The 27,061-nt window shown below is 42.7% G+C and overlaps 1 protein-coding gene across 5 annotated transcripts in view; it reads right to left on the bottom strand.

Moving 5' to 3' along the window:
- The window catches only part of LOC126291772 (1-phosphatidylinositol 4,5-bisphosphate phosphodiesterase), a 372,603-nt gene that overhangs the window by 135,079 nt on the left and 210,463 nt on the right, over positions 1–27,061 (bottom strand). For 4 of the 5 annotated variants that reach the window (XM_049985456.1, XM_049985457.1, XM_049985459.1 and 1 more), the window contains one exon: positions 1,882–2,019. In XM_049985456.1, the coding sequence (XP_049841413.1) occupies positions 1,882–2,019 (138 nt within the window). Of the gene's footprint in view, positions 1–1,881; positions 2,020–27,061 lie in introns of those variants that run through there. The other variant, XM_049985460.1, reaches the window with a different exon arrangement.

Genomic DNA, 27,061 nt, shown 5'->3' with positions numbered 1-27,061 from the left:
TGGAGTTCACCTATGCAAAATCTGTTTGGGCAGTGCCATGCTGGAGCACTGTAGATGGCCACGAATGTACTCATATCTGTGGACTGGTGGTACATCGTAGCAAAAATGGAGTGTGACGGACAGTGTTTTGCAGTGTGGAAAGCACTCCCTGTACAACTGACATGCAGCCATCCACTGCAACAAGCTTTGACGTACAGTAACATCTTACCAGTATATTCCACAGTCATATAGTTCACCTTGGTCACCACCAACACACTAAAAATGAAATGTTTGTATACCTTGCATTCTTCACTGTAGTGAATGACTATTACTGTACAGTAGTAAAGTATGAAAAAAGACCACAAGCCCAACAGCAGGTACAAACCTCTCTGGGCAGATCAGAAAAACAACTGAATGGCATGTAAACATACCATTAGTGGACAAGGGACATCAGGTTATTGGCGAATGATGTGTGTAGTACCCTGGTCAAGAAAATGTGGGAGGTCTGACGGTGTGTCGTGGTGCTTTGCATGCAACGGGAACAATGTTCATTTCCAGATATAAGTTCCTTTGCTGAACTTAACCACCTCGGTTCCAACTACAAGTCGTCAGCATCTGTATAGGGAATTTAGTTACAACCTGTATATTTGACTCTGCAAATGGCAGATTAGACAGTGGCCAAGTAGTTTGTTTTGTGTGAGCAAATGATGCAATATTTCACGTTAAAGATTCGAAGAATTACATATAGGGTGTCCCAGGAGGAATGGTCAAGATTCAGGGATATGGCAGGAGCATTAATTGGAAACAAAAAGCTTTATATGGATACTGAAAAAAAAGAGAGGTTCATTTGTTTTGTTGGTTACGCTTTAGAGGGGTGAAGAACATTTAATGGTGAATGGTATTCGTCACAGCACACATCAATTTATTAGCTACGTGTGGTTAATGAAACCAGGAGAAGCAACTTAAAATGTTAAATCATTTTCATTGCGACAGTGTTAGATGTCTCACAGCATGACAAACAACTGCTAGTTTGGTAGAGAACAAGACTGGATTAATATCTTGTCATCTGCATTCAGCCAAGCACTCTGTTTTGCTGTCACAATTACGTCAGACAACTGAATGCCTGAACAGTCATGACAGCAGGCTTCTGTATTCATTCAAAAGCAATCTTAAAGATACCAACAGAAGAGAACAAAAGAATTTTCCAAAATTGGTTGGAAAGCTTGCAAAACGTATAAATTTTATTTAAAGATGAGTATTTTGGTTCACAATGAAAGGATTTACACCAAAAAATATTTTTCTTTCATTATCTTTGTAAAAACTTAAAAAGGTGACCCTTGACTGCAACACACGACACTAGCTGAGTCTCTTCTTTACTTAAACCTAGGCTTCACGTGTTCTCAGGCCAGCTCGACTGGAAAATCTCGTAAGGAAGAGAGAGCTCTTCACCTGCACTGCTCAAACCTCGCCACATGCTGAGAGCACAGCCGATTCCAACATACTTTGTGATAATTAAATCTGAAAACCTATTTCTATATCTCAACTCACCTTTTATCCATACCACACCAGCAGCCATGAACGAAACACCATATTGTGATGTTAGCTTTCTAAATTGCGCCAACAGTGCCAAGGCTGCTGTCGATATTTTTGCATTGTAGGTGCATCAGTAACTGGTGCTTCGGGAATATAATGAAAGCTGCCAGTCAAACGACTGAAGCTAGTGCTCGTGAAGCAAGTGACGTATTTTCAGTAGCTTCACCACTGAAGAATTTTGCTCAAACTGAAGTTTGTAGAGGATTGCGAGAAGAAAAGTGTGACAAGAGAGCAAGCATATGCAGAGGTCGAACTGTTTGTGTGACCCCTGCACTGAGAGAAGGCGGTTGCGCAGAGTGCTCGACGCACCTTGGCGGTGTCGGCGTCGGGGCAGACGACGTGCTGGTAGTTGATGTTGATGTAGTCGGTGCCGCTGCAGATGGTCAGGGACTTGTCCTCTACGGCGTCGCCGTGCTTCCCCACCAGCTGTGTCAGCAGTTTCTGGTCCTGCCGGCACACGTCACCAAAAAATTACAAACAATCTGTTTAAGGCTCTCAGGCAGAGCAGCTCCAAAATATGCAGCACTGGAAATCAGTATAAAGGTGATGTTCTTTCGAAAGTAATAGACAATGTATGAAGCATGCATGTACAGACTTTATTATGAATGTAGTGGATACTATTTGTCCACGATAAGTTGACGATTTGGGCCAGTCAACGCTCACCTGTAGGGTGTGAGCGTTGGGGTGTGGGGGCCTTTAAAGGTCACTTTTTTACGTTTTTCTTGAACAACCATGGCCTCTACCGAAAATGTTTACCAGTACAAAATTAAAATACGCTGACTTTCCTACAAAAAAGTTTATATTAATTTTTTTTTCTCTAGGACTAATAGTCATCGTGTTACAAGGCGTGGAAAAATAGTAAATTGATGAAAACAATGTTTTTATGGTATAACATTAATGTTTGTCGATGAGGATGCTGCTTGTGGAGGGGGGGGGTAGAGGGTAGATGATGATGGAAGGCAGGACACGGAACGATGACAAGCACTTCCTTTATTTGTGCATCTGTAAAACCAAGAGCGAGTTAGTGAGTCCTGACTCCACCTACCCCATTACATCACAAGAAGACACACCTGGAGATTTTTGGTATTTCACAAAATGTGTTGTACGACGACACGCGTTAGAAATGTTTGTTTTCCACAAATGCATTAACACTAAATGGAATACAGATATTAGTTACTAACAGAAGTACACATGTGAACAGAATCTACGTACATCTCTGCAGACCACCTTGCACCGGTAGGCGGGAAACTGATTGCTGGGCACACTGTACGTTTGTTGCATCCCCCCCCCCCCCCCCCCCCCCCAGCTACCCAAGGAAAGGCCCCTTTCTCCACCATGAGAACTGCTAGCTCTTCAATTTACACAAAGCATTTTCTGTCCACTTCTGTTATGTGAGTAGACAGAACAACTTTGCTGTTGAGTGAGTTCAGTGCTTCCCTGTACTTTTATAAGGTTTTGTTTATTCTGTCATTTAATGCTTTAGATATGTTCACGAATCAAAAGTTTCATGTAATACTTACTTCATCACTTACTGCAGTTTATATGATGGTGCGCTAAGAGCACGAAACGCGTTATTGATTATTACATAATGCAGCAGAAACTGTCTTATACTTGAAATTCATTTTATTAAGTTATTAGTTATTTGCAATGATTAAGAGAGTCTGTACATGAAATATGTACTTATAAACAGTGGCCTACCATTGTACAAAAATCTGCGACTACACAATTTTTTTCCGCTGGTTTTCCTTCTTTCTCTGGGCTAATTGGCGCGGTGTTTGTCAGGAACAGCCGTGTCTCCGCATTAGCATTACGGCTTCCGAAGTGTACGGAGCCGTGGGGGGCAGACAGCATCGACACTGCTTGCCTTATAACGAAAGCGGAGGCGCCACTCCCGGAAATATGCCAGCTTAAGTGACACTTCAGTCGGATAGGAAGTCATCTAATTTGTTGACACATTCATGCTCGAGAGTTTTACCCACAACTTGTATATTAGTTATTTATCGCAAATCAAGACAAATGAAAGTAGATGAATGTACAGCTTACGACACCATGACTCAAAAGTCAAAAAATAACTTGTGGAATTTGTTTGCACATTGCATTGATTAAACACAGCGCAGCAGTAATGTTTACAAAGTGTAATTAAGTGTGACTGAATGAACTGTCAAAATGATGTTCACAAATATCACAGTCATTTGTATTTAATTCAATACATTATCGTCATAGCCTGAGGGCGTGATACTGAAAAGTTACACGATGAACGTTTCTCTTATTCCATCTCATGTCCAATACTCCCGCTCCAGTTCCTGACTAAAGTAATTACTGCACGCGCAGAGGCATTCAAACGATCGTTCTTCCCGCGCTCAATACTTCAATGGAACAGGAAGAAACCCTAGTAATCTGGTACATGGAACGTACCCTCTGTCATGCACCTCATGGTCGTTTGCAGAGCATAGGTCTAGATCAGGGGTCTCCAAACTACGGCCCGCGGGCCGAACCCGGCTCACGAGGGCCGGCAAATCGGCCCGCGTTAGCTGGCTGGACATCCCCAGTATCCGGCCCGCCAAATATTTGAGGTGGTACCTATACTGCCAACAATTGAGTCTCGAGGCCTATCGCGATCAATACACCGCGACATTGTCGGAGCTCTATCTTTACAAATCGGAAGGTCATGGTTAAACTAGTGGCTATCCACAATAAACAGACAGACCATTCTCCGTGCGAAAGTGAAAAAGTAGTAGTCTGCCTAAACAAAAGGCAATGAATTTATTTTTAACGTACTTTAATTACTAAATTAAATACAATTACACTGTAGTTCTACTAAAAAATACAGTGAAAAAATACTCGAGTCGTACTATACGTATTTCGATTTTGAGATTTTCCTTGTCTCTTCGAATTGAAACTTTGAATTGTCCCACACTTCGTCCTCTCACCTACTAGTGCAGAGCATAAAACACTAAAAAACTCGTGAGACACTCACAACACAGACACAATCACGCAACAGAACTATCAAATAAATGGTCTGGCTCTGCTACTCGCTACAAGACTACATGAAAATCGCCAGAATAAAATACGCCAGAATTTCGGTCAGGTACATCCACCACCTCCCCCCATGAACCATGGACCTTGCCGTTGGTGGGGAGCCTTGCGTGCCTCAGCGATACAGATAACCGTACCGTAGGTGCAACCACAACGGAGGGGTATCTGTTGAGAGGCCAGACAAACGTGTGGTTCCTGAAGAGGGGCAGCAGCCTTTTCAGTAGTTGCAGGGGCAACAGTCTGGATGATTGACTGATCTAGCCTTGTAACAATGACCAAAACGGCCTTGCTATGCAGGTACTGCGAACGGCTGAAAGCAAGGGAAAACTACGGCCGTAATCTTTCCCGAGGGCATGCAGCTTTACTGTATGATTAAATGATGATGGCGTCCTCTTGGGTAAAATATTCCGGAGGTAAAATAGTCCCCCATTTGGATCTCCGGGCGGGGACTACTTAAGAGGATGTCGTTATCAGGAGAAAGAAAACTGGCGTTCCTCGGATCGGAGCGTGGAATGTCAGATCCCTTAATCAGGCAGGTAGGTTAGAAAATTTAAAAAGGGAAATGGATAGGTTAAAGTTAGATATAGTGGGAATTAGTCAAGTTCGGTGGCAGGAGGAACAAGACTTCTGGTCAGGTGACTATAGGGTTATAAACACAAAATCAAATAGAGGTAATGCAGGAGTAGGTTTAATAATGGATAGGAAAATAGGAATGAGGGTAAGCTACTACAAACAGCATAGTGAACGCATTATTGTGGCCAAGATAGATACGAAGCCGACACCTACTACAGTAGTGCAAGTTTATATGCCAACTAGCTCTGCAGATGACGAAGAAATTGAAGAAATGTATGATGAAATAAAAGAAATTATTCAGATAGCGAAGGGTGACGAAAATTTAATAGTCATGGGTGACTGGAATTCGGTAGTAGGAAAAGGGAGAGAAGGAAACGTAGTAGGTGAATATGGACTGGGGCAAAGAAATGAAAGAGGAAGCCACCTGGTAGAATTTTGCACAGAGCACAACTTAATCATAGCTAACACTTGGTTCAAGAACCATAAAAGAAGGCTGTATACATGGAAGAAGCCTGGAGATACTGACAGATTTCAGATAGATTATATAATGGTAAGACAGAGATTTCGGAACCAGGTTTTAAGTTGTAAGACATTTCCAGGGGCAGATGTAGACTCTGACCACAATCTATTGGTTATGACCTGTAGATTAAAACTAAAGAAACTGCAAAAAGGTGGGAATTTAAGGAGATGGGACCTGGATAAACTAAAAGAACCAAAGGTTGTACAGAATTTCAGGGAGAGCATAAGGGAACAATTGACAGGAATGGGGGAAAGAAATACGGTAGAAGAAGAATGGGTAGCTTTGAGGGATGAAGTAGTGAAGGCAGCAGAGGATCAAGTAGGTAAAAAGATGAAGGCTAGTAGAAATCCTTGGGTAACAGAAGAAATATTGAATTTAATTGATGAAAGGAGAAAATATAAAAATGCAGTAAATGAAGCAGGCAAAAAGGAATACAGACGTCTCAAAAATGAGATCGACAGGAAGTGCAAAATGGCTAAGCAGGGATGGCTAGAGGACAAATGTAAGGATGTAGAGGCTTATCTCACTAGGGGTAAGATAGATACTGCCTACAGGAAAATTAAAGAGACCTTAGGAGAAGAGAGAACCACTTGTATGAACATCAAGAGCTCAGATGGAAACCCAGTTCTAAGCAAAGAAGGGAAAGCAGAAAGGTGGAAGGAGTTTATAGAGGGTCTATACAAGGGTGATGAACTTGAGGACAATATTATGGAAATGGAAGAGGATGTAGATGATGATGAAATGGGAGATATGATACTGCGTGAAGAGTTTGACAGAGCACTGAAAGACCTGAGTCGAAACAAGTCCCCCGGAGTAGACAACATTCCATTGGAACTACTGACGGCCTTGGGAGAGCCAGTCCTGCCAAAACTCTACCATCTGGTGAGCAAGATGTATGAGACAGGCGAAATACCCTCAGACTTCAAGAAGAATATGATAATTCCAATCCCAAAGAAAGCAGGTGTTGACAGATATGGAAATTACCGAACTATCAGTTTAATAAGTTACAGCTGCAAAATACTAACGCGAATTCTTTACAGGCGAATGGAAAAACTAGTAGAAGCCGACCTCGGGGAAGATCAGTTTGGATTCCGTAGAAATGTTGGAACACGTGAGGCAATACTGTCCCTACGACTTATCTTAGAAGCTAGATTAGAGAAGGGCAAACCTACGTTTCAAGCATTTGTAGACTTAGAGAAAGCTTTTGACAATATTGATTGGAATACTCTCTTTCAAATTCTGAAGGTAGCAGGGGTAAAATACAGGGAGCGAAAGGCTATTTACAATTTGTACAGAAACCAGATGGCAGTTATAAAAGTCGAGGGACATGAAAGGGAAGCAGTGGTTGGGAAGGGAGTGAGACAGGGTTGTAGCCTCTCCCCGATGTTATTCAATCTGTATACTGAGCAAGGAGTGAAGAAAACAAAAGAAAAATTCGGAGTAGGTATTAAAATCCATGGAGAAGAAATAAAAATGTTGAAGTTCGCCGATGACATTGCAATTCTGTCAGAGACAGCAAAGGAGTTAGAAGAGCAGTTGAACGGAATGGATGGTGTCTTGAAAGGAGGATATAAGATGAACATCAACAAAAGCAAAGCGAGGATAATGGAATGTAGTAGAATTACGTTGGGTGATGCTGAGGGAATTAGATTAGGAAATGAGACACTTAAAGTAGTAAAGGAGTTTTACTATTTGAAGAGCAAAATAACCGATGATGGTCGAAGTAGAGATGATATAAAATGTAGACTGGCAATGGCAAGGAAAGCGTTTCTGAAGAAGAGAAATTTGTTAACATCGAGTATAGATTTAAGTGTCAGGAAGTCGTTTCTGAAAGTATTTGTATGGAGTGTAGCCATGTATGAAAGTGAAACGTGGACAATAAATAGTTTAGACAAGAAGAGAATAGAAGCTTTCGAAATGTGGTGCTACAGAAGAATGCTGAAGATTAGATGGGTAGATCACACAACTAATGAGGAAGTATTGAATAGGATTGGAGAGAAGAGAAGTTTGTGGCACAACTTGGCCAGAAGAAGGGATCGGTTGGTAGGACATGTTCTGAGGCATCAAGGGATCACCAATTTAGTATTGGAGGGCAGCGTGGATGGTAAAAATCGTAGAGGGAGACCAAGAGATGACTACACTAAGCAGATTCAGAAGGATGTAGGTTGCAGTAGGTACTGGGAGATGAAGAGGCTTGCACAGGATAGAGTAGCATGGAGAGCTGCATCAAACCAGTCTCAGGACTGAAGACCACAACAACAACAACAACAACAACAACAACAACCACCAATCAAAATTGTGTAATTAAATAAATATCGTAGTTCGTTTCAGTCCTTGCTACTCCCACAACCTTAGATTTTTGCGATTTCATCTTTTCTTTAGCCTTACATTACGGTGATGGTGGAATGCTAGGGTGCTTTAGTCCCACTAGGTATATCTTGGCCCTTATGACTTCGTGAAGGAGTCAATGTGGCCCGCGGACTAAAAAGTTTGGAGACCCCTGGTCTAGATGAAGACAAACTCTTACGTCCTCCTGAAAGTGCAACTCGCATAGTCTAAAACTGTCCTCATAGGGGACATGTCTCTCATGGCGAAGCACGTCAGACATGTTATCCATCACTGTTACTATTCGCTATGAAACGACCCGGGTACATCGCACGCAATTTAATGTGATCCCCATTATGATTTGCGAACGCAGCGCTCTCTCTCTCTCTCTCTCTCTCTCTCTCTCTCTCTCTCTCTCTCTCTCTCGCAGTAACTTTGCTAGTCCTGTGCACTAACTTAAAACAAAGAACCATTAACGAGATTCTGCTAGCTTTCCTTCGACATGTCACAAGTGACAATGTTCTCCCTGAAATTGTGTTTTATTTTGATCCATGCCAATTCTATCTGATTTAGATCGCAGTTGTAGGGCGGTAAACGAACTACTTCGTGGTCTCTGCTCTCAGCGATTTTATCCACGATGTGCACTTTCATGGCTGATTGTTTTCGTTTTTAGACAACAGTTCAGTCTTCCTCAATGAGTCGCTGCGGTTTATTTGCCTGTCTCGCAACCACTCTTCGTAATCGTGAAATCATATTTATTGGGCATTCTGTCGAACTTCCTGTTGTGGTATGGCACATCATGCATACAATCACAGAATTGGTTTGAATATTGGAACCAACACATCTCTAAACTCCCCCCCCCCCCCCCTCCGTCGACGTCCAGTAGTTTAGTTAACTTCAAAACATTCGCAAATTAACGAACGTGGTTTCTTGCATGAAACTTCCTGACAAACTAAAACTGTGGCCCAGACCGGATCCCAGGTTCGAGCCCTGGTCTGGCACACATTTTTGTTTTGTCGGTAAGTTTCAAATCAGCACAGACTCCAGTGTAGGATGAAAATTTGTTCCAGCTCCTTGCTGCAAGTACTTGCCGAATTCGTCATTTTCTCAAACTTATAGAAGTTGTGTGTGTGTTCAGTACCGATGCGAAAATTTCAGTGACGAAAATGAGAATGGCACAAAGACTGCCACCAGGACCCTTAAACACACATAATTGGCACTACCAGTCAAGGAAGTGCGACACGAGTCCACCAACCAATTTGTTTCACCAGAAGGGAAAGCAGAATGGCAGTACAGACGTCTTTAAATTTTAGCTGATTTTGTAATGTTACCGCAAACATAAATGCATTATATTTGTCATAAAAGTTATATACCTTAGTTTGTTTCTTATCACGAATAACAAAGTAAGGCGTTTGCATTTCCGGGACGGAAATTGGTATAAAGGCACTCGTGTTACTGCATTGTTAGTACTCCGTACAACTTCCATTCTTCCTAATTGTCTCAAAAATTCTCTTCGCCGTTCACTTTGTTAGGGTTTATAGTTTTTGCAGTGAAGCTATCTCCCACTCTTCGTGCATTGCTCTTTTCTGCTCACATACGGCCTCAAATTGGTCTTCCATTGTGATTAACTCGCCTTACAAATATTTCCCAAAAGCTTTCCGACGGGGTTCAAATCCTGACTACGTACAGACGAGGAAAAGACATGAGTATCTTCAAACCTTTTTCTGTTGTAGCAGAAACATGCCCTGAAGCATTATCTTGTTGAAACATTAGACTTCCGTTAATTAAGTCCTCATACGTTCCAATCCGTTTTGTATATTCTGTCCTCAGAACATGCCAGTCACATTGAAATACATCCGGACTATCCAAATCAAACTTTTTCAAGCCTTTGAAGATCACTTTATCCCACTCTCAAGAGCATGACATATGTTTTTCAGCAATCTGCAATCTAACTTGGATGTTAGACCGGGTTCCTGCAGTCGTTTCTTGAACGCAAGATATTTTCATTCGACATTGTTCATACACATTCGGCAGTTACTAGTAATTGTAAATCATCAGTAAGTTAAGTAGAATAATGGTTTGTGACCCTTTCTTTACACAAAAGTAACTTTCATCAGGTAACCCTCCATACAGAGGCTGTTGCACGCAGCGACCGTTATCTTGATTTGTAAATAACAAATTTCAGCTATCAGTCGTCCTTTAGAACTGTTTCGATGCCTCAGGTAATTTTCTACTTTGCCCACATTTTCCGTTCTGTCCACACTGTACGTCCAATCTAACGAAATTATTGATCACTGTACTTGAAAGGTTCAACTCCTTTGCGATTTAACGATTAGAGAGCCTCATTTCCTTCCACGTACCGATTTTTGCTTTTTCTTCACATCACAACTGTTTTCCGTGTGGCGTTATCACAATCATAGTTTACTTGCATAATACGCATTTTCGCTAAAGGTGTCAGTTTCATATCTGCAGTAAAGGCGCATACGCACACACTTAACACCGGGAAGAGAGCACTGCCTTTATACTGAGTTCCAACCTCTACCATCTCAATCGTTGATGTCTTGCTATGTACTGTACTACTAACATCAAATGCGATACCATTTGACTGCATTTGTCAGTATACTTGATATCATACTATTCCACAAATATTCCAAGAAACGAGGTTAATTTTCCTATAAATATCCATGCCTGCATACGGATTTCCACTACTGTACATTAAAATACAGAGTGTACCAAAAAGAATCTTCCGATTTTTAAAAAATCATAGCTTTTGCTTGTTAACAAAAAGAAGAGCCAGGCCTCCCTAGTTCTGAGTCGTTAAAATTCGGTCTACTTCCGTTCAATCGTGTTTAGCGTCCGGCCGCTGCCAACCTCAGTGATTTAATACTGAACTGTGCGTAGCTACTGTAAAGTGACTGGTGAGCTTCGCTACGTTCCTTAGAGACGTTTTACACTGCATTATGAGTGCGAAGAGGTTCCTGGGCCATCACGGGCAACGCCAAATACTCCATCCACTCCTCAGATAAGCGCAAAGGGTAACACACTACAGAGTCGAGAAAGAATAAAAAATTGCTCCAACCTCTTTCGCAGCCAATAACACGAACAGTTACTAATACAGGGGTGAGAGTCAGTTTCGTGAAAAGAATAAGCAGATTTTCTAAAGTCAACCCTAGAAAATCACCAGACACTCGTGCCAAAAAAAAAAAGGTAAATTCCAGTTCAAATTTTTCAGTTCGACATTGCTTTGAATCTACCTTACCGTTTGTCTGAATTACTGTAGTTGTTTCGTTTGGATGGTATGAAAGAATTTCTTGTCCTCCAATAGGCATATAAAATTGAGTCTAAAGCTTTATATCAATCTTATCTACGGAATTCGCTTTATAGCGTAGTGGTTATGGTGCTTGATTGCTGTACCGCAGGTGACGGGCACGCATCCTGTTACACCGCATTTTTTTTTTTTTAATATTAATAGCAAGGTTTTCATTTTCACTCAATTCAGTTAAATGTGACTGCATAGTACGGCACCAGGGACCATAACCTACTACACTAACACTACTCTATAAGCATTTTAAAGAAGTAGATTCTTCACCTGGAAAAGTCTCCTTGTTACTTCTAACTACACATTCTTACACTCTCACTATGTAACTCTTTTTTTAAATTCTCTTTTATTCAGGCCAAGATCTACTGGAAAAATTCAGTTGGATGATTTCGACAGGACTGTCGTAAAAACAAACAATCGAAGATTTTTATATAGTACAGAAGATAGCTCCCGGTCTGAGAACACTTCGTCCTGTACTACAAGAAAAGATCGGCTGGACGAGGGGTATTACTTCACTGCGGAATATTTTGTTATCCATGGGATTCACATGGCAAAAAGTACAAAATAAGCGGTCTTTACTGCTAGAGCGTGGAGACATTGTTGATTGGCGGTCGCGTTTCACTGTGCAAATGACATCTGAGGGAAGCAGCCACAGAAATACTCTATTTGGATGAAACGAGGATAGACAGCAATATGACAGTAAGTAAATGTTGGCAGAAGAGTGATATTGTCGGCGTTGTGGGTTGGGGAACGTCCTTCAAAAGACTGATTATTGGAAGCGTTGGATCAAGGACGGGATTTGTCAGGGAAGCCAAACTTAAAATTTTTGGCTAAATCAACTAAAGGTGACTACCATGGTCAGATGAACTCAGGAAATTTTGAAAGGTGGTTTTCAAGCATGGTGCTCCCGAAACTTCCTCCGAAGTCGGTAATTGTGATGGACAACGCTCCATACCATAACAGACAGGTTGACAAAACACCCACACGGTATGACACCAAAGTGAGGATGTTTGAATGGCTTCAAAATAGGCGTTTCGCCTGTAATGACAGCATGAGAAAGCAGGTTCTGTTCGCTTTAATACAAGAGCATAGACCTGCTACAGAAACATATGTTATTGACGAAAGGGCGTAGGGGAAAGGCCACATGGGTGTACGCTTGCCACCCTACAGTTGTGATTTGAGTGCGTTAGAACTGTCATGGGCGAAATTAAAACGTTTGTTTAGGGAGCGCAACATTTCAGGGGACATGTCGAAAGTTAACCTTTTTGCGACAGCAAGTGAATTCCTTTTGTCTGTAACTGCCGATGACTGGGAAGGGTACTGGAGGAAGATCCAACAACTAGAAGAAGAATATTGGAGGCGTGATGGTGTTGTTGAACTAGCAATGGACGATATCATTACTAATAATGCCGAAAGGGACAGTAGCGGTGAACATGAAGCGCACACAGAAGAGGAGTACAATGAATGATTCTGAGTAATGTTATTTAAGGGTACAATACAGCGTAACAATTGTCAATAAATTTTCCAAATTCATTCCTTCTCTTTTTATGCCACAATCTAAGTTTTTCTACTAGTTAATGTCAAATTGTCCAGGAGAATTGTTACAAAATTACTAGCAATAGGCAATATCATTTAATATAAAACTTTGGATTTCACTTCATAACGGCCAACCGTCGAAAGTGCAATACTGGGTTTTACACACAAAAACTTTCACGTATCCTGCAATCGTTTTTTATGCCGCCGTCCGCTTTTGCAGTAGTACAAGCGCAACATTAACAGTTGCTCCCGCGGCTAATAAATGGCATTGTATATGCCGCTTGGAGCACAAGTGTTATGTGGACGCCAGAGTGTTGCCAGCACTGCGTAACGTTACCGCGACTTACTAGACCGCCAATATGCTGTGTGCCGGTGGGCGAAGCTTACCCCCTCTATACGCTGCCCCCCCCTCTCCCCCCCCCTAGAATTAGCTCTTTTCTTTGTGAACAAGCAGTAATAATTGTTCAGCGTGACTTTCGTACTAGGTATGGTGTGAATCATCCTACGGCACAGAGCATTAGATGATGGCATGAACAATTTTGAGCAACAGGTTGTTCGTGTAAAGGCAAATCGCCCGACTGTCCCCGAGCGTCAAACACAGTCATCGAAAGCATTCACAAGGAGTGCACAAAAATCCGTTCGCCGTGCAGCTCGATAGATCAAAATGCCCCCGATGTCCGTCTGGCGTGTGGTGCGTCGACGTTTTCACATGAAACCATACAAAAATCAGCTACTGCAAGCTCTTCGTGAAAGTGACAAACAACGTGTGAAGTCCTGTAATTTCTTTCTTGGCAAGATGGAGGATAACAGTTTTCTCCGACGCTTAGTGTTTTGTGACGGGGCAACACTCCATTTAAATAGAAAGGTGAATCGTCATAATGTGAGAAAATGGGGTACGGAACAACCGCATGAAGTTGTACAAGAAGAGAGGCAGTCACCACAATTTAATGGTTTTTTTCTTTTTTTTTTGCATTTCACGGTAACAGATGTTTGGTCCATTTTTCTTTGCCGTAAACAAGAAGCACACATCTCGACATACCTGAGAAATTTATTTTCCCACATTTGGAGACTGATTCTAACGACTTCATTTACCAACAGGATGGGGTACCACCACAATGGCATGTGGAAGTGCGGGCATTTTTAAATCAAAGGATTACAGAAGGAATCAGAGGATTGTTGTGAGATGGATCGGCCGCACTGGACTAAATGACTCAGTCTCACATTGCTGGCGTCCAAGGTAACCAGACATCACTGTGTGACGGGTCTATAAAAGACTGTTTATGTGCCTCGACCAATAACAATGAACTGAAACATCGTACAACAGCGGGTGTGGAAGCTGTAACTCAAGACATGCTCGCTGCAGTGTGGGAACAATTTGTAATACTGCATTGACATATGCCTTGTATCTCGGGGAGGGGGTGGGGGTGGGGGGAGGTGTATTGAACACCTTTGAAAAGGTATGAAAAAAAACTTTTGAGCTTCCGGTTCATAAAAAAAAAATTCGCTGTATATGTTTATTAGTTTCAGAAATATAGACGTGTCAAATCGGATGATTAGATACTCCCTGTACAATGAGCGAAATGTTATTCACAACTTTCCGCACAAACTACATTGCTGTCATGAAAGCTGAAGGGTATGAAAGGGAACCGGTACCGTAACTGACATCATTAAATATCTTCTTTGTTGCGCCCGCAGCTTGCGCAAGGCCATAATATGGCATGCTTTTTATACTTTTACAAAATTAGTTGCAAACAATTTATTTACTGTTATTTTTACATGAGTTCATGATACGCTTGTTTCGGCATTTGTGCCGTTTCAAATGCTCCTGTTCCAAAATGTTCATCGTTTGACCTTTTGGTATCATCTGTAGAATTTTCATGGCGTTTTCGACTGTGTGCGATCTGTGGTTTTTATTTCTTCAAAGTAGCCAATAACTTGATTGGTTGCTTTCGCTATCTCTCGTGTGTTCGTTAAAGCAAAAGCAACCAATTACGTTTTTCCCTGCACTTAAGAATTAAAAACCACAAGTTGAACACAATTGAAAACATTTTGAAAATCCTACCTAAGATACCAGAAGGTCAATCCATAAACATTTTCAAACTAGCATGTTATACAAACACAAATCGATATCTGAACTGACATCCTAAACGAACAAATGGACTATAAATACGAGGGCTATCCACAAAGTACATTACGTTTTGGAATTAAAAATAAATGAAGTATTGGAATATTTTTATTATATACAGATGAAAGCCACACTTAAATACTACTTTTCTACATAGTTGCCATTTAAATTAAGGCACCTATTGTAGCGATGGACAAGCTTGGAAATTCCTTCGTCGCAAAATTCGGCCGCCTGCGCCTTCAACCACATGGTTACCTCTTCTTGAAGCTGTGCGTCGTCACCCAAACGCTGCATAGCTAACCACTTCTTCATTGCTGGGAATAAGTGGAAGTCGCTCGGTGCCAGGTCGGGACTGTACGGCGGATGAGGAAACAACTCCCACTTGAAAGATTCGAGAACTTCACGAGTGGCATTTGCCGTGTGGGCCCGGGCGTTGTCGTGAATCAGCAAGATCTTTGATCCCAACTTTCCCCTGCGCTTGTTTTGTATTGCTCTTCTGAGGTTGTGCAGAGTTTGGCAATACCTTTGAGAGTTTATTGTAGTGCATCTTTCCAGGAAATCCACAAAAATCACACCTTTTCTGTCCCAAAAGACAGTCGCCATCACCTTCCTTTCCGACATTGTCTGCATGCATTTCTTGGGTTTTTGGGGGGAATTTGTGTGCCCTCACTGCATTGACTGCAATTTTGTCTCGCAGTTCACATGCTTAACCCATGTTTCGTCACCAGTAACGATGCCATAAAGTAATGAGTCGCCGTCTTTCTCGTAAGCGTCCAAAAACGTTGACGCTGCAGCCATTCGCTGATTTTTGCGAATCTTGCACAAAGCTTGTGGTAACCGAGCTTTTCGGTAATGATTTCGTGCAACAAACTTCGTGAAATTTGTGGAAAACTCGTAGAGTGTTCCGTTATTGCGAAATTACGGTTTTCACGGACCGCGGCATCGACTTTTTCGACAAGTTCGGCAGTCAGTAAGCTGGGTCTTCCACTTCGCCATTTTTTAATTTTATGACCCATTGACGCACTCCAACTTCAGTGATTATGTTGTTCCCCATACACTTCACAAAGCTGCCGATAGATTTCTATCGGTGTACAGTTTTTTGCAGTCAGAAACCTTATTACAGCACGCACTTCACACTTCGCGGCATTTTCAATTACCGCTGACATTTCAAACTCAACGGAGTACAGCACGAACCTCTCACCAGCACGGCAGGATGCCGACTGATCGGCGGAATGCCATGACACCAAGATGGCCGCGCTAGCCCCGCCCCTAACGGACACAAACGAAAACGTAATGTACTTTGTGGATAGCCCTCGTATAAAAATTACCTGGAAAACCTTATCAACATAATAGATAAAGAAACGGGTGAACTCAACACGGTAAACAAAAGACAAAATTAATCCATTAAGCACCATTTTCTTCTTCGATCTACATTTATTTCTGTGTTTCCTGATTGGCACAGAAATGAGGAAAAGGAATATAAAATAAAAAATTCTATAACTTTGAAATATATGATTTATTTTAATCGATCCCCAGATGGGGATCACGGCACATGACACTCACGTTTTACATTTTGTTTCATTTTTTGTGCCAGACAACAAAACCATCAATATGGAGTCCCACATTGCACACAGAACATAGTTTCCTCACTTTTTTTCTTGCAGTTTTCACATATTCTCTATTTCCCCAGTGTTGTGCGTTCAATCACATGTCCGTTATAAGCCCTGAGTTCAATTGGAACACGTGAAAGGGTTGATTTTGTGTATGATGGACGTCCTGCTCTTTTCGGATCAGAAGCAGTAGATGACTTAACAAGACATGTCCTTGTCACGATCCTCCAGAATTAAAGCAGTGAAATACTTTCATTCGAGAGGCAGTAGATGACGTGCGCGTTGACCAATGCTACATATAACACATTGGTGACCAACGGGAAGTATCATTTCTTACCTCGAATTCTCACACGATATTTCTCCACATTCCAGTTTGCCCACATCTCCCATAAGAATGTTATATTCTGGAATCATTATTGGCAGTGGAACTTGCTCGATGTTCTCAGCGTTGCTACATCTCTTTACTTGGTTTACTGGATGCACTGTCCCATGGTTTGACAAGAGCATCATACAACTGTTATCCTTCCACATTACTGCCATTATCTCCGTATTCTTGTCAAATATATAGTCATACACTCCGTTTCTTCTTCATGCTGTTCTCAGGTTCTATTGGACGGTTATTCATTCGCTTTGTATGGACAGTTCCAGTTGCCTTTACTCTCATTTCTGAGAGCTCTTTCATCAAACGGAAGGCAGTGAAGTAGTTATCAAAATATATTATGTGAAGTTCAGGTGTCTGCAGAAAAGAAATCATATTTAACACAAATGATCCACCAAGATCCATAACTGAAACGTCACTTGTATCCTTCTATTTTGCTCCATAAACTGACATATGGTAACAGAAACCGCTTTGAGAACAGCACAGGGCCCACTGTTTGAATCCAATGGGCTTCCCGCGAATTAACTGTTTTAGGTAATGGTGTCGATAATATACCATTTGCTCATCAATGCACAGGTTGTTGGAAAAAACTTGAGAGTTCATGAAATTATTGTTAAGTAAATCCATCAACGGACGAGCTTTAAAAAGTGTATCCCTTCAGGTGTGTTATCAGTGAAATGAAGACGGCTCAAATGGCTCTGAGCACTATGAGACTTAACATCTGAGGTCATCAGTCCCCTAGAACTTAGAACTACTTAAACCTAACTAACCTAAGGACATCACATACATCCATGCCCGAGGCAGGATTCGAATCTGCGACCGTAGCGGTCGTGTAGTTCCAGACTGAAGCGCTTAGAACCACTCGGGTACACCGGCCGGTGTTTCCTGAGGAAGAGTGTGGTATCCAGTAAAGAGTAGTATACCTATGAACTTTTTTATGCATCCATGCATCATAGCTGTGATTATTGTCCCGTGTAGCATATCGGACACTTTCACTGACAATCAGGTTCAGTACCTGTTCGTCAAAATTAATTTTTCAACGCACTCAACAGCAGATTTTCCTTTTAGTGCTGCTACCAAACTGGATTTTCGCTGTTCAATTTCTGGTGTATCAAGATAGCTTTTAGAGCAAGTCGCATCTTCTATTGCCCAGTTAGAAGTACTAGCTTTCATTTTCTCCTTTCGTTGGCCTGCATTTTCCTTTTCTCCATTAGCATGGATTGCCATGGAACCTGGCACATCAGTTGGAACAGTATTTTCAAATATATTTTCGTCGATATCTTCACAATCAGACATCTCACCTACACGATCTGGAGGGAGCTCGATAATGTCAATTGTCTCATTCACATCGCCAAAAGAAGCCATTAAGTTCGAATCATTTACAATTTCTTCAGTTTCCCTCATAGACAGTGCTTCATAGTGACTCGTTGTGCCTGAGGAGCAAATAAAAGCAAAATAAAGTTTTCGGTGGAAACTGCCATGGAAGGTCATTCAGGTGTCATGCAGAAATGAAATAGGTGTTTGACATAAATGATCTATAAAAATCTCAAACTACTACAGAACATGCCTGCACACAGATATTGGAAGTTATTTACGTAATAATGTAACTTACGCGGTTTTGAAATGTGCGCTCTTTTAACACTGAAAGACGTAGCTTCTTCACAGGAATATAAGTGTACAACTCACTCGTTTAACAAAGTATGAAACTTCAATGCAAGCGCACGACTAAGGTCTGGACAACAATGGGAAATAGTAAAATTTCCGTTACAAAGAGAAATCCCCAAATGGAGACCATGGCACTTAATGGGTTAAGATCGCACATCTACGTAATGAAAAATATCTCTGACTTGGTTCAAATGACTGAGCACTATGGGACTTAACATCTGAGATCGCCAGTCCCCTAGACTTACTACTACTTAAACCTATCTAGCCTTAGGACATCACACATATCCATGCCCGAGGCAGGATTCGAACCTGCGACCGTACCGGTGGCGTGGTTCCAGACTGAAGCGCCTATCCCTACCTAAGATATGATCTACTAATAGCACAACGAATCAATGGAACGATCAGTCATTTCACAACTTTAAAAAATAACACGAAATTTTTGCAGATGGTAAGCACATGACCTATATTAACAACGCAGTAAATAAAAGAAATTACGTTCCACCATGTTTTATGGACGTCACTTAATCTAAACGTAAGTATAATATAACGATCTCATAGCACTTTTACATAGATATTAGATAGACGCAGCATTAAATGAGGCAATGCTGAGGAAACTACATTAGGAAATGATACACTAAAAAAAGCACAAATGGTTTTTTTACATTTGTGCAGGAAAATAACTGAGGATGGCAGAAGTAGAGATGATGTAAAATGCAGTCAGACAACAGCAGGAAACGTGTTCCTGAAAAATTTGTTAACATCGAATTAAATTTAAGAATACGTGGGACTTTTATGAAAGTGTTTGTGTAACCTTTTATTGTAAAGTGACTGCCTATTTTGTAGGAAACAGCAAGTTACACTCGAGGTTTAACTTAGCCGACCTAATACGTCGTCGGAAGATTCCTTAATATAGCGACGCGGACGGCAATACGCGTCCGGCTTCTTTGTGAAGTGTAATATTTCGGGCTTTATAGCCATCATATTCAGCTAGAAGCAGCTCTTCTTAGAGCAGATGAGAAGGCAGCGCAGGAAGATGACAATGTGGTATGATGGTGTATTTGGTACATGTAACGTGAGAAAGACCGCCTAAATTGTGGTGCTTCTCTACGATTGGCTGCTCTATTCGGGAGTAGCGCGCCAAAATGATAAACTTCTGTTATTAATATTAGAAAAGCTAAAAACTGAATTAACTTGCGTTTAATACACTCCTGGAAATGGAAAAAAGAACACATTGACACCGGTGTGTCAGACCCACCATACTTGCTCCGGACACTGCGAGAGGGCTGTACAAGCAATGATCACACGCACGGCACAGCGGACACACCAGGAACCACGGTGTTGGCCGTCGAATGGCGCTAGCTGCGCAGCATTTGTGCACCGCCGCCGTCAGTGTCAGCCAGTTTGCCGTGGCATACGGAGCTCCATCGCAGTCTTTAACACTGGTAGCATGCCGCGCGCCGCCGTCAGTGTCAGCCAGTTTGCCGTGGCATACGGAGCTCCATCGCAGTCTTTAACACTGGTAGCATGCCGCGACAGCGTGGACGTGAACCGTATGTGCAGTTGACGGACTTTGAGCGAGGGCGTATAGTGGGCATGCGGGAGGCCGGGTGGACGTACCGCCAAATTGCTCAACTCGTGGGGCGTGAGGTCTCCACAGTACATCGATGTTGTCGCCAGTGGTCGGCGGAAGGTGCACGTGCCCGTCGACCTGGGACCGGACCGCAGCGACGCACGGATGCACGCCAAGACCGTAGGATCCTACGCAGTGCCGTAGGGGACCGCACCGCCACTTCCCAGCAAATTAGGGACACTGTTGTTCCTGGGGTATCGGCGAGGACCATTCGCAACCGTCTCCATGAAGCTGGGCTACGGTCCCGCACACCGTTAGGCCGTCTTCCGCTCACGCCCCAACATCGTGCAGCCCGCCTCCAGTGGTGTCGCGACAGGCGTGAATGGAGGGACGAATGGAGACGTGTCGTCTACAGCGATGAGAGTCGCTTCTGCCTCGGTGCCAATGATGGTCGTATGCGTGTTTGGCGCCGTGCAGGTGAGCGCCACAATCAGGACTGCATACGACCGAGGCACACAGGGCCAACACCCGGCATCATGGTGTGGGGAGCGATCTCCTACACTGCCCGTACACCTCTGGTGATCGTCGAGGGGACACTGAATAGTGCACGGTACATCCAAACCGTCATCGAACCCATCGTTCTACCATTCCTAGACCGGAAAGGGAACTTGCTGTTCCAACAGGACAATGCACGTCCGCATGTATCCCGTGCCACCCAACGTGCTCTAGAAGGTGTAAGTCAACAACCCTGGCCAGCAAGATCTCCGGATCTGTCCCCCATTGAGCATGTTTGGGACTGGATGAAGCGTCGTCTCACGCGGTCTGCACGTCCAGCACGAACGCTGGTCCAACTGAGGCGCCAGGTGGAAATGGCATGGCAAGCCGTTCCACAGGACTACATCCAGCATCTCTACGATCGTCTCCATGGGAGAATAGCAGCCTGCATTGCGGCGAAAGGTGGATATACACTGTACTAGTGCCGACATTGTGCATGTTCTGTTGCCTGTGTCTATGTGCCTTTGGTTCTGTCAGTGTGATCATGTGATGTATCTGACCCCAGGAATGTGTCAATAAAGTTTCCCCTTCCTGGGACAATGAATTCTCGGTGTTCTTATTTCAATTTCCAGGAGTGTATAAAACCATCTTTCAATAGCAGTCTCACTCCTTAATCCAAAAGCGTTAATTACCAGTAGAATAATAATCAATTGCTAAACGAAAAGCACTTCGGAGATGGTCGCGCCTACTAGCTTGGATGGCGGTCGTCGCGGTTCGGCTGTCAGATCAGAGCAGGGCCGGCAGTCTCGGAGGACCGACACGTTAAGAGTTAGCAAACTCTGGTTTTTGGACATGTAGCTGACAACTAGTTTGATTCCAACTGTGTAAATACGCAGTTAGTCATTTGGTTTATTCTCTGTGAAAGTGAATAATGGAAATTGTGATACATAAACGGACTAAAATTGTGCAGTTCTTCATATTCCGCTAATAAAAAGCGATTGCTATACAGTTTAACCAGAACAATTCAAAATTTATCAGTCTCTCGTTCACAGTTTATTACAGCCTCAAGATAACGGATTCGTGACTCATGTGCTGTTTCCCTGCGCAGGGGACAGCTAGAAATCGTGTGACGAGGGCCTTCCGTCGGGTAGGCCGTTGGCCTGGTGCAAGTCTTTCGATTTGACGCCACTTCGGCGACTTGCGCGTGGATGGGGATGAAATGATGATGATTATGTTATAAGACTGCAGATTGTTGAATTTTATTCAGAACTTACGCATTCCATTCAGGACGGTGGAAGCAACCAGGCATCTCGCATGTACTGCGGTCTCAGCACGAATGAGATCAGTGACACGTGTGGTAACACAAAAGAGGTATGCAGCAAGGAAATTTTCGAGGGAAAGGATTTATCACACACAAGCAAAAACCTCTCGCGCACTCTCTCTTTTTCACTCGCCGTAGTAGATATCAAGTTTGTGGATTTGGATCTTGGGTGACCATGGGTCAAATAGGAAACATTGTCTGCTCTGTCAGTTGCAATACTAATCTGGCGTCCTGCAAAATGCCATTGTGAAATGTTGTTTATGGTGCTGACGAATATACACGCGGGAGTGAAGTCCAGCCGGCCGTGTTGCCCGAGAGGTTCTAGGCGCTTCAGTTTGGAACCGCGCTGCTGCTACGGTCGCACGTTCGAATCCTGCCTCGGGCATGGATGTTTGTGATGTCCTTAGGATAGTTAGGTTTAAGTAGTCCTAAGTTCTAGGCGACTAATGACCTCACAAGTTAAGTCGCATAGTGCTCAGAGCCATTTGAACCATTTTGCGGTAACATTACAAAATGAGCTAAAATTTAAAGACGTCTGTACTGCCATTCTGCTTTCCCTTCTGGTGAAACAAATTGGTTGGTAGACTCATGTCGCACTTCCTTGACTGGTAGTGCCAATTATGTGTGTTTAAGGGTCCTGGTGGCAGTCTTTGTGCCATTCTCATTTTCGTCACTGAAATTTTCGCATCGGTACTGAACACACACACAACTTCTATAAGTTTGAGAAAAACTTCCGCAAAATGACGAATTCGGCAGGTACTTGCAGCAAGGAGCTGGAACAAAGTTTCATCCTACACTGGAGTCTGTGCTGATTTGAAACTTCCTGACAAAATAAAAATGTGTGCCAGACCAGGACTCGAACCTGGGATCCGGTCTGGGACACAGTTTTAGTTTGTCAGGAAGTTTCATTTTCATGCGAGAAACCATGTTCATTAATTTGCGAATTTCTTGAAGTTGACTAAACTACTGGACGTCTACGTACGGGGAAGGGGCCTTTACAGATGTGGTGGTTCCTATATTCAACCCAATTCTGTGATTGTATGCATGATGTGTGTGATGTCCTTAGGATAGTTAGGTTTTAGTAGTCTAGGGGACTGATGACCTCAGATGTTAAGTCCCGTAGTGGTTAGAGCCATTGGAACCGTTTTGAACTTGAGTCCAAGTATTTGTTGATCTGGTAATGTTAAGTGGAGAACTGCTTCACTTACAGCTCCACGCATAACTGCCAGGTGAAGAGGAATGATTAGCATACCAGATCTGAATCGAGTAGTGGGTCCGGTCCACAACTGGAAACGGCCGTCGAATTATTTAAGGAAATCGTTAGTGTCGGAACACTAGATGAGACAGTGTACGCACTTGCACGTCCTACATATATAAGTACGATCATCAATCGAGCTACTCTTCGATGGCTGAGAAATGTGTGTGTTAAACAGTTTAGAGATGGACAAAAGTTTCTGAAATGTGGTACTAGAGGAGACCGTTGAAAACTGGATGAGTAGAGCCATTAACAATGAGCAAGTACTGAATCCAATCGGAGGCAAAATAAATTTATTGCACAATCCGACTACAAGAAGGGATTGGTTGATATGATTCATCCTGAAGAATCGAGAAATGATAACCATGGTAACAGAGGGAAGTATCGGAAGATGAAAATTGTAGAGGTGGAGGGGGCGGGGGACCGAGGAATGAAAACAATAAGCAGGTTCGAGTGGCTGTAGGCTGGAGAGGTGAAGAGGCTGGCAAAGGACACAATAGCGTGGGGAGCTGCATCGAACCAGTCTGTGGGCTGAAGAGCTGACCTGAACACAGGCTGACAAAAACTCAGTTATCTTACACTACTTTGTACTGACAGTAAGGGTCACTGTGAAGTTCAAGAGTTTCTAGATTTTTCCTTTGCTGTTACGAACCGTTTTCAGTGGATCCTCTTCAAGCCGAACACCGTGCTTTACTTTAACCTCGTACAGTTTTGCGAAGTTGCTAATTCCAGGCAAAATCTTTTATTAGCCGTTAACTCTGTAATTAAACATTTGCGGACGTATGTTTATATGAACTTTTTTCTCTAGTTTTACTTGTAGAATAACATATTAAAATATTTTCATATCTTCGTGAATCACCCTGTAATTTCCCACTGTCCTGAAGGCTACATTTCACAAGAAACAGAAACTGCAGCTGGTGCAGCAGATGCCACGAGCATACGGAAGTGCTAACACCTATTCCTTAAACGCTGTAAAGAAATACATTTAGATGGATCTATATTCCTCACGGACCGCGAATGGGCTAATGCATGTCCGTGACAGTCTACGTGCTCGCGCATGTCGTTTTGTCCGCCGTGAGAAATGCTAAAATCCTTTATGCATACAACACGAAATGGCCGTTATTCGTTCGGTCCTGGTTTAACCCACATTTTCCCACTCTTCAGATAAATTTGACTCGGTTTAGATTTCAGTTTTTTCTCTGAGAGTGTCTTGGGCGAATTTTCAGTTTCACCTTCACTCGTTCTAAAACTAATTACAACAGGCATTTCCCTACACTGGCACGTAAATTGCCTTACTTAATTTCTGATGGTGAAAATAAGAGAATGTGTACTTAGCAGTTTGTCTCGCAAGAAAATCAGTGAATCGAAAATGCATCTAGCTCTGTCTACACGTCAACAGAAATGGTAATACTGCCGATAATGCTTAATAGTCATAATAGCCTAAGCAACAAGAGTTTTCCGGCCGCTGCCTTCTGTATGCCTAGCCCCGCACAGGAACGTGCGAAAAGGGAGGGATAGTGATTGCTGCTACGAGTCGGCGAGAATGGGCGCCCCCCCCCCCCCCCCTCTCCTCTCCTCTCTTTCTCTCTCTCTCTCTCTCTCTCACACACACACACACACACACACTGCTTCCCCAACGCCTACCACACATAACCGCTCGGTAGAAATGACACTCGGACATAACAACGTTTCCCAAAAGTGCATCATAGGTATGTTTATGTTAATACGTGGTACTTCGGTGTAGTAAGAAATACGACAAATAAAATATTTGTAATACAATAACGGTTAGATCGCTATGGCTGAACAGTTGAAAATAATACGTTGTAGTCACGAATCCTACCAACTTGTACCGAAAGGTCTCAAGCTGAATAACGGCGAAACGCCTGCTCAAAGCACACAGACTGTAGCCTGACGCTGGTCGCTATGCATTTATTCTAAAGCAGTGACTGGTTGTTAAGTCTTACCATTTGTAACCACCATGAACATTTATTATACATATATCCATGAAAACAATAACGTTGCGGTTCCCTACCGTTTAAAGTTCTTATGAAACTCTGGAAAGTGGGTGTGCATGAAGGTGAACTTTAAAAAAATAAAGAATCAGTAGGGACTCCAGGAAAAAAAAGGAGTATCAAAATTTGAAGAAAAAGAAACAGATAAATCCGGATAAAACTGAGTATCTGGCAACCCTAGTTTGTAGCTGGCGATTTTTTGCTCCGGAGTCGCTCAGCTCCCCACCAAACCTCGATGTGGCCCCCGCCATCCGCGACTATAACTACACGCAGTATCCAGCCCACGTATCACCATACGAATGGGTCGCCACAGCACAGTCCAAGAAGCAAAAAACTTAAGCGATTTCAATGAGTTATTTTTAACTGTCCGTCACTGAACTGCTAATTTATTATCACAGTGGCCCTTCTCTTGGCGTACTGCTAGATGGGAAAATTTTAAAAAATTCTCTGCTCTTGTCATACAGCAAATTCGGCGGTATTACTTTTCTGCATACCTTCGTATGTCACGTGGTTGCTCGAGAGTGGAAAGAGTTATGGCTCTCATTCCAGGGTTAAAACAATTTCAGTATGTTAGCTACATCTGGGAGGCAGCAATGCATCACCTAAAACCCACTGAATGTAGAATGGCCAGTAACTACATTGCAATCTTTTAAAACTGTGCCCAGCGGTTTGTTTATTTGTGAAGCACCACAATAGCTATGGGCAACAGTGAAATGGAAACCTGTAATATCAGACTACAAGATGTGAAAAAAATTATTTTTCTCTACAGAATAGTTGTCCCGAAATCGCCGAGAAAGCCTACATAGTGGAGTACACGCGCGGATCCCAAAACAGCAGTTTTTAAATTTTCTTACGCGAAAAGTAAAAGTTTTGCTCAGAAACTAACTTAAGAGACGGATGTAACTTTCCTTCATTTATATAAAATAATTTTTTTAAAAGCACATCGGATGTCTTAAAATTTCCGTCGTGGTGTATCGAACGGCCCAAGTTGCGAGGAGTGATCACCTCAGCGTACTGCGCTGGACGGAACGACAGATAATCGCATCTGTGTTGTCGCGCTGCCGTCCCAGTGTGAGCCAGTAAAGTCGCTCGCCACTACATTTCTATGCGCTCAGCCGATGCGAGTTGCTTCAGCGTCATATCTCTAGTGAACGCTTGCAGTTTCAGTGACACGGTGAACTCCTTTAGCGTTAAGCTAGCTATCCAATGGATGCGTAAATATGCGACAGACAGTCGCACGTTGTCACTCGACAAGACCGCGTCCCATGCTCACAACGTCGTCCGACCGAATGGCCTTTTGGCGAGTGAGACTGTAGATTGTCATGCATTTCTCCGATTTACTTTTTATATGCGCATTGGACGTACCAGGGCTTACTAAAGAAACCTCACCAACAAGAAGATGTGTCCCCAGCGGTGCGATCGACTTTCTGAAACTATCCACACGGTGGTGTACGTTGAGGTCCCAGGTACTAAACACTCCAGCCATTCACATCGGTGGGCCCTCGTTCGCGAGTAATTGACGAAAGAATAATTCGGAATGTTGTGTGACACTTAATAGCGTTAAAAAAAAAGGTTCGTTGTTTAATTTGGTTGTGTGGTGTAACGGATAGGATAACAGCTTCACATCCAGACGGTTATTGTTTCGCAAGATACACAAATTCTTTTTCTTTTCAGATCGTTAACGAAATTACTTTGATCGTCATTTTTGTTAATTAACTGGTTTGAATGCAATTTTTCAATTCCATCCC

Source organism: Schistocerca gregaria, chromosome 9 (genome assembly GCF_023897955.1).
Source record: "Schistocerca gregaria isolate iqSchGreg1 chromosome 9, iqSchGreg1.2, whole genome shotgun sequence".
In the NCBI taxonomy this organism is placed as follows: domain Eukaryota; kingdom Metazoa; phylum Arthropoda; class Insecta; order Orthoptera; family Acrididae; genus Schistocerca; species Schistocerca gregaria.
Note: the sequence above shows the minus strand (reverse complement) of the source record. Positions and strands in the feature narration are given on the sequence as shown.